Genomic DNA, 19,173 nt, shown 5'->3' on the forward strand with positions numbered 1-19,173 from the left:
TACAGGATGAGTGAGCAAGTCAGAAGAGCTAATACATACACAGGGTCAGCCACAGAGTAAACAATCAGAACCGTGGTGAGAGTGTTTGCTGATGCTCTTCTGTCAAAAGTTGGATCAAAGTAGCTCCCTCCAAAACCCTGCGATAGAATAACAAACATCTATTTAACTATTCTGCGTATGGCTCCCTCCTCATAGGGGGATAAACAGTCCCCCTTCCGGACTGTTCAATGGGGAGAAGAAGGAGGGATGGATTTCTTCAGCACCAACCATATCAGGCACGGTATAGGCCTTGATGCTTATTATGACTGTAGCCTACAACAGCCCTGCAAGGGAGGAATCAGCCTGGGCAGGGGAGTGACTTGCCCAAGGTCAGAGTCAAGTCCATGAGACTCTAAACCCAGGCTGTTTCTGGGCCACCACCAGCCCCCTCTGCACACAGTCTTTCTCTATTGCTGAATTCATCTCAGGCGTTCTCTCCCCAGCACCCACCCCCTCTCATTCAGTGGGAGGGCGATTGAGATTCCCAGCACACAGACAGCAACTACAAACCGATGAATAGCATTACTTTCCTATGCAATGCCATCTGCCCACTTTAAATACCTGGGTAAAATGTTTGCTCTGGACTTATTAAGCTACGAGATGAGTTGGCTCGACACACGGAATGAGGTGGGGAAAGAGGGAAAATTCTGATATTTCAGCAGAGCGGTTAGAACCTGGATTTCTGGGTCTGATTGAACTCAGAAGATTTAAAAATACCACATTGCAAACGCCACGGGGAAGTGCTCTAAGAAATGGTGGCTTTGGCAGGCTGATCTCAACACATCCCAGGCCTTGACATCCCATCAGTGCACTTGGAAGAGTTAACCTTCAGTAGGAAGGCTTTCCCTGAAGGGAATCACCAATATCTCAAACTACAGACAGCCGTGATAGGGAACAAATTTAGTAAGTGCAACATATTAAAAATGTCAGGTCAGGTCCACCAATGGTCTGTCCAACTCAGAAGTTTGATGACAGTGGCCTCAAGGGAAAGTTCCTCAGACCATATGGTGGTTACTCTCTGTGTCCTTGATCTCCAACTATTTGGGCATATACTAAACATTCCATGATTTTCCTTACATTGTGCTGGACAACCATCGTCTATGGACGCACTGAAATGCTTTCTGAGGATTTACTGTTTCCATCATCTTCATCTTCAGAGTAATAATAATCATGACGAGTAGTGGAATAATAATAACTGCTCCCTGTGGATGCTGACCATGTGTTTGTTCATTTGCAACGTGTACCGCGTCTGTGAAGTACACAGTTTCATCTTCATTTTATCGATGAGGAAACTGAGTCTCAGAGAGGTCAGTTAATTTGTCAAGGTCACACAGCTATTAAACGGTGACTGGAGCCAGGACACGAACTGAGGTCTCTTTTAAACGCACAGCTTTTCCTTGTAAGCCCTGTGGCATGTGCTTACCACCTGCTGAGTAAAGCAGGTCTCCTTTTACTTGTTTTAAGTCTGTTTCTTTGAGGGTTTAGGAGTCCTTTCTAATTTTGTGTCATAGGATCTAAGGACGGCACAGGTCCTACATGACTGAACAGACTTCAAGAATTTCCTTCCTGACTTCCCTCTGGTGACAATGGATTTGTAACTCACAGGTGCTCGCCAAAGAGAGAAAGAAAAAAAAAAAAACACAACACTTGGAAAAGCAGGATAAAATACTCAAAAAAGGTTCTCCCTGCCCCCATCCTATTCACGCCCCCCCCCTTTTAAAATTATATTCCAGCTCTCCAGTGCTCCTCTAAATAATTAGTACAACGTCTGAGGGCCTCCACGTCTGTCTTTCTGCTGGACAGCAGGCTCTGGAGGGTCACTGGGTCTTGCTCACCTCTGGGGGCCCACACAGTAGCGACTCCACACCCACGTGCTGAGGAGGCAAGGCTGTGAGGTCAGCTCAGCGCATCACTGAGCCCGCCCCTGTCGGCGGGGCTGCCCACGTCTGCAGCCTGAGCTGCCCACCACCCCAGGCGGCTCGCAGGAGCCCCGAATGCCCCCTCGGGAGGCCACCCGCTGCCTGGCCGCCCCCGGGTCCTCCCGAGCACAGATCTCTGACCCAGATGCCGGCAGGTGTCCAGAGAGAGGCTCCACGGTAAGGACAAGGGGCAGGGGCAGGACCCTGCCTGCAGGAGCAGATGAGCTGGATGGGGAGAGCAACCACAGACACGTTCAGCAAACCCCGGGGCCCCGAGCAGGTCCCTTTCTGTAAAGCTGGAAGGAAGTCTGTCCAGGTTACACGGGGGAAACCCAGTCAAGGCCCAGCTTCCGGGTGGGCAGGGCAGAGGGTGTTCTCATGAGACTTCCCTTTAATAAAAGGGTTCTTTTGCACACACAAAAATACACACATACTTGAAAAGCACCAGGATAGATTAAATCTTCCTTCCTCACTTTACAAAAGAAAGCTCTGAAGCCGCCCACCCTCCCCGCCCCAGCTTGAGACAGTGCATACTGGGGAGGGGCTGGATGGCCTCCAGGGGTACAACCTACGGAAATGCACACACATGTGCCTCCCCCATGTAAGATAGCATGGGGAAACATTCAGAGCAGCTCTATTCCTAACAACCAAAATCTAGATGACTTACTTGTCCATCAATAGCAAGGTGGCTAAATTGTGATACAGTCTCATAAACTAGCAAGGAGAATGACGCAGCTAAGACATATGGTAACATCAGCAGGTCTCGTCTGTATCAGTGGAACAAAGAAAGCAAGACACAAGGAGAGAACAGGCGGAGGATGGGAATTCAGCCAAGGGGTAACAAGAGCGGATGAGTAACCGAGGAACAGCTTTTAAATGCGCATCTGGTTCACTGGCTTCTCCCCTAAACCTATGGGTACCTTTTGAGAACAGGCCTTACGGAGAGGCCAGAATTACTTAGGGCTTGAGGCACTGGCTCTACGGTGACCAGCTCACCCCTGTTTGCCTGGGACTTTTTTGGTTTTAAAATCAGAAGTCCCGTGTCCCGGGAACACGCTCAGGGCTCTATGGATGGTGTCACGAAACTGAGCACAGGCTGTTAACACATTCTAGGGTTGGATCCTGAACAGGGAGAAAAATTGTTACAAAGAACATCAGTAAAACAACAGGCAAAATTTGAATAGTCAGCAGATAAGATCAGGGGTCAGCAAACTTCTCCTTCAAGGACAAGCTAGACAATATTTTAGGCCATGCAGGCCAAGAGGCAAAATTGAAGTATATATGCAGGTACTTATCTAACTGTAAATGTAGCCATTTGAAAACGAAAACCATTCTTGGCTCTCAGGCTGTAATAAGAAAAACAAAAACAAGACAACAATGAAAAAATAGGCAGCATGGGCTGGATTTGGCCTGTGAGCCATAGTTCACTAACCCCTGGATTAGAAAATAGTATTTTATCAATGTTAAAATTTCCGATTTTGATTAGGGTAAAGGGACCTCATGTCTGTAACTTGTTTTCAAATAATTCAGAGAACGTGATTTAGTGAGAAAATGATAAAGCAAATGTGGCAAAACGTTAAAAAGTGAGGGCTCTAGGTGAAGGATCCAAAGGAGTCCTTTGAATTATTTTTGTAATTTTTTGGTAAGTTTGAAATTCTTTCAAAGCACATTATTTAAAATACATCCCAGTTGCCCCCCAAACTCTGTGACTTTGGGCAGGATTCTCATACGCTGCGCTTCCTCCCACATAAAGTGGGCCTAAGACCAGCTGCTTCCTCTGGAGACTCAGCCCACCCCGTGGGGCCCTATTCTCGCACAGAGCACTGCTGCGCGCAGACACGCTTCTGCACTCTGGCCCCAGAGAGGAGAGGCCCCTCTACTCATGGAGCTCACTACACTCAAGTGGGTTGGGGGGATAAAGTTCGGTCATGACCTCTAAGTGCTTGGCCCTGTGCCTGGCACGGTGTAAGCCACGGATGCTTGCCATCAATGTTCCCCTGGTTATGATTACCCTGGTGGGTGGCCGGGCTGCTCTGGGGGCCTGGCACTCCGCAGCTAAATAGTACCAGGCCCTGTGGGAGAGATGCGTAGACGGTGCTCCCCAAAGGCTGCAGTGAAACCAGCCTTTTCCCGCCTCATTCATCACCGCCTTGGAAGTGTCAATATTTGTGGGGTGAACAGGCTCCTGATAACCATGTTTTTAACCAATTACAATTTGGACTTTATCTCCTCTGACAGGAGGTTATGTTAATATTGAATCAATTCACTCCAACACAATCTTTCTTTAGAAAAGTCTCTTCAAATAAAACATCCAGGCCACCTGTTCTGTGGTTCCGGGCTGGAGAGAAGTGTTCCCTCAGTGCTCGCTCACACGCAAGGCTCCTGTCGGGATCGTCCTCCCAGAGCTTGCTGGTTACCTTCAACGTCTCATGGAAGCGCGGGTGACACCCGGTGACCACCATCCTGATTAAGGGCACCGGGGATCCTCAGTCGTCTGTGCACTAGCAGGGACCACTGGGGGTTCACTGTGTGTAAGATGCACCAGGCCTAACGGCCCACCTGAGGGACACTGAAGCCAAGTCGCAATCCCCCAGTGGAGGGGCTACAGGAGCACTGAAGCTTCCAGACGGGCTGGGAGAGCCCAGAGTGGGCAGCAGGCCAACAGGAGGCACACTGGTAGTTTGGGGTGGTGGTTATCACACTGCCAGGGGTTTAAGTCAGACTCGGGGGGTTCCAGTCCCACCTCAATCACTTCTGACCTTTCTGTGACTCAAGCAAAGAGGCAACTGTGACAGAATGATCTGGACTGTCCTGGGGGAAGCCCAGGAGCTCGTGAGAGAAAGGAGCTGGGCCCCTCGCCCAGACCCTGGAGGTCAGAGATGGCTCCCAGAGATGAGGCCCAAACCCAAGTCCGGAGGATGACTAGATGCCCATCAGGCAAAGAGGTTTCAGTGGGAGAAGCGAGTGTCCGGCAGAAGGCATGGCTTGGTGTGGGGACCCCAAGACGGTCTAAGCTGCTGGTCAGAGGTGACGGGAAGGTAGGAGCTGGACTGTGCATCTTTCAAGGTCACGTTGAGGCACGCGGACTATACTCTGAGGGCCATGGGGAGCCACTGATGGATCCTGAATGCAAAGAACCAAGATTGTATTTATACTTTAAAAATCTCTCTCCAAAGATCAGGGGGCAGAAAGATTGCTCGGACAAGACCGAGGCCAGCAGACTTGAGAGAATTCCAAATGAGAGATGCAGGTGGTGTGCGATAAGAGGGGAGAAGCGAGGAGGGGCTAGATTCCAGAGCTCTTTAGGGGGCACAATGGCTGAGACTCAGCAACAGCTTTGTCCTCCGCAGGAAGGGGGGAACGCGGCCCCCTGGCATGAATTAAGTAAACAACTAAAGAGCTCCGTGCAAACTCTTCTCCATTTAACAAAACAAAACAAAAAAAGCAAATAACATAGTTCCTTTCGGGAGGAGGCAAAGGTCAAGGCATGAATCAAATTTAAACAAAAAGCCGCCACTGCCTGGGAGCAGACATCACCTTCCACTTTCTCCTCAGAGCCAGGTGCCGGCAGCTGCTGCTCACAGATGTTATTTATGCACAGCGATTATCTCAATGATATATCTTGGTTGTTGGAACTGCTTCTGTCTCCAGATTAGTTTGTTTCCAGTGGCAGCATTCCACGGGAATTAATTAGTAATTGCTCCTGAAGAACAGGTGTCATTAGGCCCACCCCACACATGGCCTCGTCTACCTGTCCAAGAGGTCTTGTGCAATCCTGGGCCCAGGATCCAAAGTCTTCCACCAGCTGACGCCGGGGGGTGGGACGCAGGGGCCAGTGGGCAGCTCTACATTTAAAACTCATTGTCTTGTAGTTTTCAATTTGGAGAATTCCTTTGAATCCAGGGTCTAGGGTTCTTTATACTAGCCCAATAGCTGGGAATATCAGGCTCTTTTTTTTTTTTAGGTAAGAAAAAGGAGCCTCTGAAAGACAGGGTGACTTGCTCAGAATCGTACAACTAATTAAGTAGCAGAGGCAGGATCTGAACTCACAAGGTGTGTGTCTTTCCTCCGAGAGTCTTCCATGTTTTACCCCCGAGTCTTTAGCCTCAGGTGTTGGCTGAGACAGAGTCAAGTCTCCCAATGGAGGGAAACTGGGCAGAAAGAGCCAAATAATTTTCTCGGGACTCTAGATGGTAGGGCAACGGGCAGAGGGGAATGCCTGCCCACCTGGGAAGAAGGCAGGGGCTCTGGGAGATGCTCTGCCTAGGGGAACCCTCCCATGCCTCTGGTTGAGCCCGGCATGCCACACATCACTGCTTCAGTTGGGCCTAGAATCCTGCCGTTGTTTTCACAAGCACTTCTGACCGTGCCCTTCCCCGCTCTGTAGCTCTCTACAGCTCCCTATCACCTTTGGGATAAAACCCAAACTCCTTAGTTGGGCTCACTAATCCGTTCACGAGCTGACTCCAGCCTCGATGACCGACGTTACCCTCTCTGCTCTTCCCCGGGGAACGCTGCACACCAGCAACACTAGGCCAAGCGGAACACGCTCCCTGTCTCCTCCCGCCCCCGCCCCTGGTGCTCCCTCCTACAACGCCCATGTGCATCTTACCCAGCCAGCCATTCGTTCCCACCTTTAAGGAGACGGCTGAAGCCACCAGCTCCTCTCCCACAGCTAAATCAAGGGCATCCTCTTCAGCTAAACCCCAACATTCCGCCAGGAAAATTCAACACCCTGCTGGCCACAGTCTGCTCCTAGGTCGGCCTCTAGCCTAGACTGGGAGCCCCTCTCGGGAAGGGCTCTTCCTTATCCCCGCAGCCTGGCCCTGAGTTCGTCCAGAGTGGACACCTTATCGGGATCTGCTGAACACACACAGTTCACTAACGGGTGCTTTCAAACGCATTCCCTCATCTTTGCCCTCAGAGAGAAAACCTTTCTCTAGGTTACCCGGCACCATGGTCAGCGAGCTGTAGAGGCTGCAGAGGGTGTTCAGGCTTCTCGAGCCTTCGCGGGCTAGACCTCATTGGCCCCCACCCCCACCAGCACCTGGGACACGAGGCGATGACGATGCTCCGCCTCAGGAGAAGGGCTCACGGAGGTCCTGTCACAGGCGAAGGTCACAACGTTAGCAAGTGCGGGATCCAGTTCTCCTGACTCAATATTTAATGAATTGTAAAGCTGGCTGAACTAGGCTCTGTCACACTAATAGGACCTCACCATCAGTTTTCTCATCTGCAAAATGGGCCTATGCCATGGAACTTGAAAGGGAGCTTTGAGGGGTAAACAAGGCCCATGATTCCCAAATGGTGGTCCTAGGACCAGCATTGGAATCCCCTCATGTGACTGTTGCAAATGTAGATCCTGGGGCTTCCCTGGTGGTGCAGTGGTTAAGAATTCGCCTGCCAATGCAGGGAACACAGGTTTGAGGCCTGGTCCGGGAAGATCCCACATGCTGTGGAGCAACTAAGCCCGTGTGCTACAGCTACTGAGCCTGTGCTCTAGAGCCTGCAAGCCACAACTACGGAGCCCACGTGCCACAACTGCTGAAACCCACGCTCCGCAACAAGAGAAGCCACTGCAACGAGAAGCCTGTGCACCGCAATGAAGAGTAGCCCCCGCTTGCCACAACTAGAGAAAGCCCGCGCGCAGCCATGAAGACCCAACGCAGCCAAAAATAAAACAATTAATTTAAAAAAAAATGTAGATCCTGGGTCTCAATGGGAAGAAAAAAGGAGGAGGGGGGCCTGTAAATCTGTGATTTTTAAACGGTACTTAAGTTATCGGATGTGCAGCCAAGTTTGGGGACCCCGAAATTCCAAGGAAAAGCCTGATACATAGTAGGTGGTTGAAAAATGTTAACATCGTGGGTACAGAACTGTCGGCGCTGGCGGCATTAAGACATACGCTGCTGTGTGCCATTGGGTAAATTACTCAACCTCTCAGAGCCTGTTTCCTTATTAGTAAAATGGGTCAAAAATAGAAATAGCCACCTCCTAGGGTTCTGGTGAGGATGATCTAAGTAATGCACTTCTTCTTGTTGCCACCCCGACCATCTACCAGTCCCGTCAGCTCCAAACCAGCCCCCACTTTGCCTCCTCTCACCATCCCCACAACCATTTAACCCAGGAGACCCTTTCCTCCAGCCTAGAGGGGTACTCTAGCCTCCTAACGGCATGCACTCATCCCTCCTCAATCCCTTCCCCACACAGAGGAGTGATCCTCTGAATCCGATTATGTCACGCTCTGCTCAGAACGTCCCAACGGCTTCTCATCACCCCTGGAATAAAATCCAAACCTCCCAGGCCCCGCACGTTCTGGTCTCTGCCTGCTTCTCCTTCTCCCAGGGGAGTTTAGCTGATCACCCAAGCTAAACGAGACCCCTTGCAATTCCCTATTCCCTTTATTATTTATAATAACCCCACTTATTTCCTTTACTACCTGAATTAAGGTGTGGGATACTTCTGTTTATGTGTATCATTGTTTGCTTGTCCTCTTTTCCAGCAGACATCAGTTTCAAAGGGAGAAGACCATGCCTGTCTTACTAACCGTAATATACTTAGATCTAGCACATCGCCTGACACTCAGTAGATGCAGCATAAATAGTGAATGAAGGAATGAATGGAATAGTCCAGCACTGAAGACACAGCCGGCAGCAAAGTTAGCTCCCTCTCCCTTCCCCCCTCCCGTCTGCTCTCCCTGCCTCTGTCCCTGGAGGCTTCAGGTAAAGGACAAATACCGTACACGGGAGAGGAGAGACAGCAATGCCCAATGTCATCGCTACTTTATTTGATTAGCTCTGACTCTGGTATCCGGGACACGTGTGCTGGGAGCCAAAGCAACTGCACCCTGACCTCTGGTCCACACGATCCCATCCTTATAACAATTTCCATGACAACAGCAACAGAAAGCCAAGGCTGTGAATTCTCTTTGATAGGAGCCGGATGCAGAGATGGGGAAGAAGGACTTTCAGAAGAATGAAGCTCTTTGATTCAGCTCAAGGCGCCTTCACTAAATACCACTATTTTCCAAGAACACACATTTTAACCCTGCAGAGGGAGACTTCTCATGAATAATAAAAAAAGAAAAAAGAAAAGAGGAAAAAACAAAACCACTGTGGTTCCTTTCCAAGAACATTCACCTACGGAGAGAGGGGGACTTGGACGGCATCAGGAATATTTTGATGGAAGACAGGCAGAATACAGGGCCTCCTGCCAAGGGGGCCGCATGAACCCAAGATGCCCGAGTGGTGGCTGAGTGCTCAGACATCCTGACTGCCTGACGGAGGAGGCTCAGGGTCCTCCACCCACCTGGTCGGTCAGACAGACAGGAAGATGCAGGGTGAAGCAAAAGAGCCCCCAGATTCTGCACTTAGAATCATGAGCCCTGGATTTGAATCCCAACCCTGCCACCTACCTGCTGTGTTACCTTGGGTGCATTGCTTCCCACCTGTGGACAGAACTTTCCCATCTGTTAAATGCGCACAATATCATTTGCCTTCTCCCAGGGGTACCATGAGGATTGAGGGAGGGGACACGTTCAAGCACAAGTGATTCTAATGTTCTGACGTGGCCATGAAGAGAAATGAGTGACCAACTGTCCTGGTGCCCCTGGGGCTGAGGGCTTGCCCGCGACACGGGACTTTTAGCACTAAACCAGGACAGTCTGAGCCCATCATGTCTCCTGAGGTGCTCAGCTCCCTCCTGGCCTCACCTCTCGTCCTCCTCCCGTTCTTCTCTGAGGCAGCCAGGGAAGGTGGGGCCTGAAGACCTGGGTTTGAATCCCGACTCTGCCACCCTCTAGCTGCGGGACCCTGCGTGAGTCACCGCTCTTGTGAATGGAGGGGCTGACCCTCACGTAGGGTCTGCATTATCAGCACTGTCTGTTTCACATCCAGCCCCGCTGGTCACCACGCACGCACGCGTGCACACAGGCACGCGTGTGTGCTGCACTCAGCCATTCTGCCCCAGGGCCCTGATCTGCCCACGGACTCAAACTCACTCTGCCTCAGCCCTAAAGAAGGGAACAGGACTCCTAAGTCATATATAAACCCCCTTCCTCATCTACCATATCCATGTGACCCATCCAGCCCCGCAGTGCCCTCCACCTCCACGCAGGTCTGTGAAAGTCAGACATCAGGGCTGTGGCCACGCCCATCTGGGTGGGAGAACCATTCTCCCCCCGCTGGCCGCAGCATCCTCCCCGTGGGGTTCTGAGAGGACCCCGTGACACCCACCTGGCTTTGCACTTTCTCCAGCTCCTCCTTGCTGACCGACGTCTTGCTGTCCTCCATGGTCCCCAGCAGGAGCTGCACGTCTGACAATAGCGCGTGAGTCCTTCTGAGGTCCCTCCGAAGACGCTTCTCCACATCAAAGTCCCGATGGCCGATCTGGAAGCCAAGGGAAGGCTTGTGAGCTAAGATGGCAAAGTAGTGGCCAGGGTCCAAGTTCTCTGGAACCTGGAACATCGTGCCTCCACCACTCACACTGTGTGACCTTGGACAAGACCTTTCTCCTCCCCAAGCCTAAGCCTCCTCATCGGCAAAACAAGAATGGCAGCATTATCTTCAATAAAGGAGGCAAGAATATACAGTGGAGGAGACAGCCTCTTCAATAAGTGGTGCTGGGAAAACTGGACAGGTACATGTAAAAGTATGAAATTAGAACACTCCCTAACACCATACACAGAAATAAACTCAAAATGGATTAAAGACCTAAATGTAAGGCCAGACACTATAAAACTGTTAGAGGAAAACATAGGCAGAACACTCTATGACATACATCACAGCAAGATTCTTTTTGACCCAGCTCCCAGAGTAATGGAAATAAAAAGAAAAATAAACAAATGGGACCTAATGAAACTTAAAAGCTTTTGCACAGCAAAGGAAACCATAAACAAGACCAAAAGACAACCCTCAGAATGGGAGAAAATATTTGCAAATGAAGCAACTGACAAAGGATTAATCTCCAAAATTTATAAGCAGCTCATGCAGCTCAATATCAATAAAACAAACAACCCAATCCAAAAATGGGCAGAAGACCTAAACAGACATTTCTCCAAAGAAGATATACAGATTGCCAACAAACACATGAAAGAATGCTCAACATCATTAATCATTAGAGAAATGCAAATCAAAACTACAATGAGATATCATCTCACACCGGTCAGAATGGCCACCATCAAAAAATCTACAAACAATAGATGCTGGAGAGGGTGTGGAGAAAAGGGAACCCTCTTGCACTGTTGGTCCGAATGTAAATTGATACAGCCACTATGGAGAACAGTATGGAGGTTCCTTAAAAAACTAAAAATAGAACGACCATACGACCCAGCAATCCCACTACTGGGCATATACCCTGAGAAAACCATAATTCAAAAAGAGTCATGTACCACAATGTTCATTGCAGCACTATTTACAATAGCCAGGACATGGAAGCAACCTAAGTGTCCATCAACAGATGAATGGATAAAGAAGATGTGGCACATCTATACAATGGAATATTACTCAGCCATAAAAAGAAATGAAATTGAGTTATTTGTAGTGAGGTGGATGGACCTAGAGTCTGTCATACAGAGTGAAGTAAATCAGAAAGAGAAAAACAAATACCGTATGCTAACACATATATATGGAATCTAAGAAAAAAAAAAATGTCATGAAGAACCTAGGGGCAAGACGGGAATAAAGACACAGACCTACTAGAGAATGGACTTGAGGATATGGGGAGGGGGAAGGGTAAGCTGGGACAAGGTGAGAGAGTGGCATGGACATATATACACTACCAAACGTAAAATAGATAGCTAGTGGGAAGCAGCCGCAGAGCACAGGGAGATCAGCTTGGTGCTTTGTGACTACCTAGAGGGGTGGGATAGGGAGGGTGGGAGGGGGGGAGACGCAAGAGGGAAGAGATATGGGGACATATGTATATGTATAACTGATTCACTTTGTTATAAAGCAGATACTAACACACCATTGTAAAGCAATTATACTCCAATAAAGATGTAAAAAAAAAAAAAAAAAAGAATGGCAGCAACCACACAGGGCTGCTGTGGAAATTAAACAGGTGTTTAGCCCACAGCATGACTCATAGTAAAGGCACAACAAAAAATCTGAGCTGCTGTCATGACTGTTATCACAGCCTGTAAGGATCCAAAGTTATTCTGTCTCATAATGTATACCATAGCCATCACCTTGCAAGAGCTTACATGTCAGGCGAGGCCCTCTGCTGACAGAAGTCAGGACAGCAGTTACCCTGGAGGGGCAGTGACTGGGTAATACAGGAGGCGGGGTTGTTTGTGGTGTTAATCTGGGCGCCGGCTTTAAGAGCTGATGCAAATTCAATGAGCAGTACAGGTGGGATAAGGTGTGCTTCCCTGCATGTATGTTACACATCAGTAAATGGTATTAGAAATACTTGTGCTGCTTTTGAAGGTCTAAATCAAGCTCTTCTGTCCCTTGAGCGGGTCTCTTTTGCTCGTATAAAGACAGGCTATTTTCTGCAGAGGGACCTTGCCCAGAGGTGAGCACATTCCCTCCCCCAGGATCCTGTCCTCCAAGACAGTAGTCACGTGGTTCCTGAAGAAGCCGCAGCCTGGACTTGGCACGGGGAGGGCGAATTAGATTCGTTAACAACTCCCAGTGGCCAACAGTACAGGCCGAGACAAACCAAGGGAGGTGCAGAATCAGGTAGGGGCCCCGTGAAACCCTGACAGCCCATGGTCCCCCCTAGAAACAGAACACCTACTTCAAAAGCATTGGGGTTAATGTCTCTGAAAGAAACTAACAGCCCCTTTCTCTGCAGGAGACCAGAGGAAGGAACATGGCACCACTGGTCAGATGGGGAGTTTTCAAGAAAATGGGGTGCAGGTGTGTCATCCATGGAACCCAGTTTCTACACCCCTGGACATCTGTGCCTCCACACCAAGTGCAACCAATTCCTGGATGCTCAGAATGCCCTGGAATATTCTAGAAAGAACTTGGGATTTAGAATGAGGTGGCCCAGGCTTGAAACCCTGGCTCGCCACTTGCTGGCGGTGGGACTGAGGCTGAGTCACGCCACCTCTCAGAGCCTGAGTTTCCTCATCTATAAAGGAAGAGGTAAAAAAAAAAAAAAATCCCTATCCTCCATGTTGAGATAAGACAAGGATCAGATGTGATAATGGATCGAAAAGCACTTTGTACGCTGTCAAATGCTTCACAAATATAAGAGATTATGAGTACTGTCTGATGACCTGGAATGTATTCCTCTAGACTTTGTGTTATTTTTCTACCGCCAGTTCTGAATTCTTTGAAAAATGAGTTGGTTCTTAGAATATAGCCTCTTAGTTCTCAGATTTATTGCTTTGTTAAGTTTAAAATGCTGAGGTGTGTGTATTTATATTTATATATATATATCTCCTCCTGAGGTGAGGAGCTGAGGACTGGGCATGGTGCCAGGCCCTTTGTCACATATTACTGCATTTCACTCCTGTGATAGTCTCTTTAAAGTGACATTATTATTATTGCCTTTATTAAAATAGTAATAGCTTACACTTCGGGCTTGCTAAGCGTCAGACACTGTTCTAAACGCTTTATGGGTATGAACACGTGGAGTCCGCATGGTGAATCTATGGGGTGTGAAGTATTATGATTCCCATTTTATGGATGGTGAAACTGAGGCTTACAAACGTGAAGCAGTTTGCCCAAGATCACACAGCTAATCATAAGTGGCAGAGTTAGGATACGAACCCAACTTTTCTGACTGCAAAGAGGTAATTTTAGTAAAATATACAAGAAAAGAGGTTATGTTTTGCTCTTTAATTTAAAAAAAAAAAAAAAAAGGGTGTTATGAAGGCACAGGGGAGCATCCCAGCCAAGGCTGGGATGGGACTAGACACAGTCTCAAGTAAGCAGGAGCTAGTTAGGTGAGGTGCAGGAAGGGGCACAGCTGAGAAACCATCTTGAATATGCGGTTCTGGGTGATTAGCATGAGGGTATAAAACACAGGGATGGGGAAGGTCACAGAATGAGAGAAGTTCCCTGGGGCCAGCTCACGTCTTGTGAGCTGTGTGGAGCTCTTCAGTATGTACTGTCATAGGGAAATGGAGGCACAACCGATAAAACAGAGAGTGTAAGTGATCAGCCCAAGGCCACACTGCTCCTAAGTGGCTACCCAGGGACTGGAACCCAGGCAGCTCAGTATTAGAATTCAAGTCTCTAACCACTGCACCAGAGTGCCTGGTGAAATCTGAGCCGGGACTTATTAACTCGAGAGCCCAGATTCTTTGCCATGATTACACTCAAGCAGCATGCTTTTTGCACCTTCCTCATTTTTGTATCTGCTCTTGCTCTGCACACATCCTAAAGTGCCTTTAATTCTCCTGTGGGGCAGGTCAGCATCAGGGACATTCAGGATGACCCCATTCTTGCTGCCAGAAAGGCTCTGAAAATGCTGGCACCATCTCCTTTCCAGAGAGATCACTGCAAACAAATTCACAACAAAACCTCAGACCAAGTCATCCTCCCCTTCATAACAAATTGCTACGCAAAAGGAGGAGAAAAAAAACCACCCCAAAACTCATTAGGTTAATGGGAAATAAATGTCATTCTGCAAGTTTACATTTTGCAGCACAAAGATTCAAATTTAGATAAAGCTGGTGAATAATTAACCAATAAAACTAAATGATGTTTAGTGTTGTTGTGGGAAACTCTGTTCCAACCTGGATTGTTTCACCATTTATCATTAAGGGTAAATTGTTTGGGGCAGTTGTTCAATGTCTGTCATCAAAGAACTCTCTAAGCACTTTTAACAAATGATCTAAAAATGTTATTAGGGGTAATCAAACCACTTTACAGATGGGGAAATTGAGGCTTAGAGAGAACGTATGTAGCTTGAAGGTTGCACAGCAAATTAATGGCAGATCTGGATTGCCTGATAACATTAGGAAAGAAGATGGCCCAGAAAAGGATAATTCTAGTTAACTAAACCTTAATCACTTTTTAAGCAGCATGGTGTTAGATTTAATTAAAAAACACAGGTTTTCAAATAATATATTGATAGACCTCACTTCGAATTCACGTAGGCCACTAACAACCTATATGATCTTGGGCAATGTGCTTTACCTTTTGAGCCTCACTTGTTTCATTTATATGAAGGAACTGATAGTATCTAATAGAACAAAAGAGATCATAGAAGACATTATCAATCTACCCCAAAGGAGGAAAGGAATAAAGGAAGAAGCAAAGAAAGGGGGCAATAAATCAACAAAATTAAACACAAAAGAACAGAAATAATTTCAAATGTATCAGTCATTATATAAATGTAAATGAATTAAATTCTCCAATGAAAAGTTAGAGACTAAAATATTGCATTAAAAAGTATCCATCTGGGGCTTCCCCCGTGGCGCAGTGGTTTTGAGAGTCTGCCTGCTAATGCAGGGGGCACAGGTTCGAGCCCTGGTCTGGGAAGATCCCACATGCCGCGGAGCAGCTGGGCCCGTGAGCCACAATTACTGAGCCTGCGCGTCTGGAGCCTGTGCTCCGCAACAAGAGAGGCCGCGATAGTGAGAGGCCCGCGCACCGCGATGAAGAGTGGCCCCCGCTTGCCGCAACTAGAGAAAGCCCTCGCACAGAAACGAAGACCAACACAGCCATAAATAAATAAAAATAATTTAAAAAAAAAAAGAATTATAAAAAAAAAAAAAAAGTATCCATCTGTTTAAGGGACACACACACAGAGAAAGGTTAAAAACAAAGAGATAAAAAAGGTCTTGCGGGCAAACTAAAAGAAATCACACAAAATAAAATAAGGCAAAAATAATTCACAGAGAAAAAAAGGGACACCATACAACAATTAGAAGAACAATGTACAATGTGCCAAGGAAATAAAACAATAACAAACTTAAATGTACCTAAAAATATAACCTCAAAATATATAAAGAGAAAACTATAACACAATTATAAGCAAAGTGTATCCCCATGTACCAGTATAATTAATAGAAGTATAGAAAAATATTCTACTTATAAGAGCCACAGAAACAACAAGATTCCTAGAAGTAAATCTAACAGAAGAGCTCAAGACTTATATGGAAAAAAATAATAAAATATACAATAAAATAAATATTATTTTTTATTATTATAAGGTATTAATTTACAATAAAAAATATATTTATGAAAGCCATAGATATATGAAGAAACATAGCATGCTCATGATTGCAATACTTCAATATTAAAAAAATATGTCACTTGTTCCCTACTAACTTACAAACCAATGCATTTGAAAATCCCCACCAGGCTTTGTTATGGAATCTCAAAAAGAAGATTAAAGGATCGCAAATAGCTAAGACAATTTTAGAGATGAGAAAGATAAGCTGTTTACAAGTTATCAAACCCAGCCATTAAGACCACATGGTGCAGGAACTGAAGGATAAACCAATTAAACAGAATGGGTAGCCCCAAAACACAGCCATACATATATGGAAATTGTAGAAAAAATTACTCACGAAATAAAACAAAGGTGGTCTATATCGGGAAAATATAGATTCCTACCCTCACACATACCAAAATAAAATCTAGGTGGGACTTCCCTGGTGGCACAGTGGTTGGGGGTCCACCTGCCAGTGCAGGGGACACAGGTTCGAGCCCTGGTCCGGGAAGATCCCACATGCCGCGGAGCAACTAAGCCCGTGTGGCACAGCTGCTGAGCCAGCACTCTAGAGCCCGCGAGCCACAACTACTGAGCCCACGTGCCTGGAGTCCATGCTCCGCAACAAGAGAAGCCACCACAATGAGAAGCCCGCGCACCGCAACGAAAAGTAGCCCCCGCTCGCCGCAACTAGTGAAAGCCCACGCGCAGCAACGAAGACCCAACGCAGCCAAAAATAAATAAATTAATTAATTAATTAAAAAATAAAATAAAATCTAGCTGGGTTAAAGGCCTAAAAATGCTCAAAACTTTAGAAATTTTCAGAAATATGGTGAAATATCTTTACGAACTCTGTTAAGGAAAGAAATCTTAAAAGAATCAACCATAACTGATGAATATGACTATATAAAAAACACTTTTTATTAAGTAAAAAACATGATAAACAAAGTGAAATGATTATCCATAGAGTAGGAGATATTTGCAAAATATACAACCAAAAGTGGATTAGCATCTTGGATCAGGATCGTGAATAATGAATAGAAAAAAAAGGTGAAGACAAAACACTACAAACAGGCAACTCACATAAGAGAAAACCATAATAAACGTGAAAAATGCACAACTTCACTAGTCATGAGGGACAAGCCGTACAACTTAACACTCAGTAGCTGGTAAAGATCTTTAAATGTCTGACAGTGCCACGTGTCGGGGGTGGGGGGGGGGATGTGTGGTAGCAAAGAAAAAACTGCTGGTGACAATGTAAACCGCCACAATCACTCTGAGGAACAATCTGGGCAACATCTAATAATTCCAAAATGGTACATTCCTAACAGCCAGCAATTGCTCTTCTAGATTCATACCCTGGAGAATCTCTTTCCCACGTGCACAGGGAGACACGTATAAGAATATGCACTGTAGCTCTGCGTCCTAGAATGGAAACAGCTAAATATCCACCAACAGAAGAGTAGGATTAAAGAAAATGAATACTGTGTAGCAGTTAAAAAAGAACAGATTAGAGCTACATGTATTATCATGGAGGAATCTCAAAAACAGAGTACGGAAGGGCAGTAGAAGTAAAGGCAGAATCACATGTCCTGTATACAGTTAAAGTTCAAATATACACACAGGGGAATTAAAGCCTCCAACCTCAGGAGAATGGTCCCCTCTGGGAGTGAAGGACGAAAAGATGGAAGGATAAAGGGATGGGAGATGAGGAACAGAAACCAAGGGGCCACCAACTGTTTTTGAAATGCTTTGCTTCCTTAAAAGCATCGGAATCTGATGCGGCAAAATGTTAATTTCTGTGAACCCTGTCCTCTTGACGCACAAGCATCAATTACACTGTCTGTTCTACTTTCCCATGTGTTTGGCAAATGTCTTACTAAGACATTTAAAAGTATCCAATGCGATGTTATTCAAAGGCTCCAGCTTGGTGACTAACACAAAATTAGCTTCTCGTTCACTTAAAGTTACCTTCTCCTTGCATGTAAAACTTCAAATTTTAGCAATATTTATAAAAACCTTTCTTTACTGGATTAATTCCTTTGTTTTCTTAAACAGACCATGCTGGATAGAAGGCAACCTTCTCCCAACGATTTCCGACTATCATTCTAGAATCAAATCCTGGGGTGTTCTCTCTCGCGCTGATGCCGAAGGGAAAGGAGCCTCAGTGGCTCTGCACTCAGTGGCCCCAGTTTGCTCGGCTGAAAACCCAGAAAACCCAAAGAAGGAAGATCATGTAGTCCTCCCACTGATGTCCTCAGCTTCCGACTCTCACTCTCACGGCTGTAGGGGTCCCGCTCTAGAACTCACTCATTTACTCAATAAAAAAACAAAACAAAACATAGTGAGCACCTATTTGTCCGAAGCCTGGCTGCCCTGGATGACCGTTTGGAGGGGGCCCACATTCCTCTGTGAACAAGAGGAACGACTGTGGGGAGGTTATTGACAGCAAGATCGTTACTAATTAGAAGACAATGAACACAAGTTAAGCAGATACATTAAAAAACACTCCTATGATATTTAAAAAGAAATCATGGAAGCCACCAGCATTCCTCTCCAATGTCGGGGTTTCATGGAGGAGCGATTCCCCCCAACTCTGATACTGGGAGCTGGCTCTGGGAGCTGCTGGCTGCTTCCTTCACAGCAGTGGTTCTCTGTAAAGAGGGAGGTTGACTGCGTCCTGGAGGAACACGTGGTAACGTCCGTAGACACTGGTGGTCGTTACAACTGGGGGAGATGCTTCTGGCATTTAGGAGGTGGAGGCCAGGGATGGTGCTCAACAGCCTACGATGAGACAGCGCCACCTCCCCCAGCACCCCCCCACCCCCGGCCGCCAACAACAAAGAATGATGCAGCTCAAAACGTCTGCAGTGCTGCAGCTGACAACCCTGGTCTACGGCGACGACGGCAACAACCCCACAAGGCTCTGCTCTCCAGCAGCTCAGAGCAGTTCATTAGATCACGCAAAGCCAAGGAGACAGAAGTGGCCCAGCTAGGGTCTAAAGCGCCATTGGCCTGACTCTGCCTTCAGCAAAAGTCTGTTCTCACGAGGCCAGCTCTGAGCACAGCAGCCATTCACAGTCAGCCCATCAAAGCA

General features: G+C 47.0%; 1 protein-coding gene across 2 annotated transcripts in view; it reads right to left on the bottom strand.

Moving 5' to 3' along the window:
* The window catches only part of MYO18B (myosin XVIIIB), a 218,080-nt gene that overhangs the window by 71,098 nt on the left and 127,809 nt on the right, over positions 1 to 19,173 (bottom strand). For both annotated transcript variants that reach the window (XM_068563218.1, XM_068563217.1), the window contains exon 33: positions 10,193 to 10,345. In XM_068563218.1, the coding sequence (XP_068419319.1) occupies positions 10,193 to 10,345 (153 nt within the window). The remainder of the gene's footprint in view (positions 1 to 10,192; positions 10,346 to 19,173) is intronic.

Source organism: Eschrichtius robustus, chromosome 14 (assembly GCF_028021215.1).
Source record: "Eschrichtius robustus isolate mEscRob2 chromosome 14, mEscRob2.pri, whole genome shotgun sequence".
NCBI lineage: Eukaryota > Metazoa > Chordata > Mammalia > Artiodactyla > Eschrichtiidae > Eschrichtius > Eschrichtius robustus.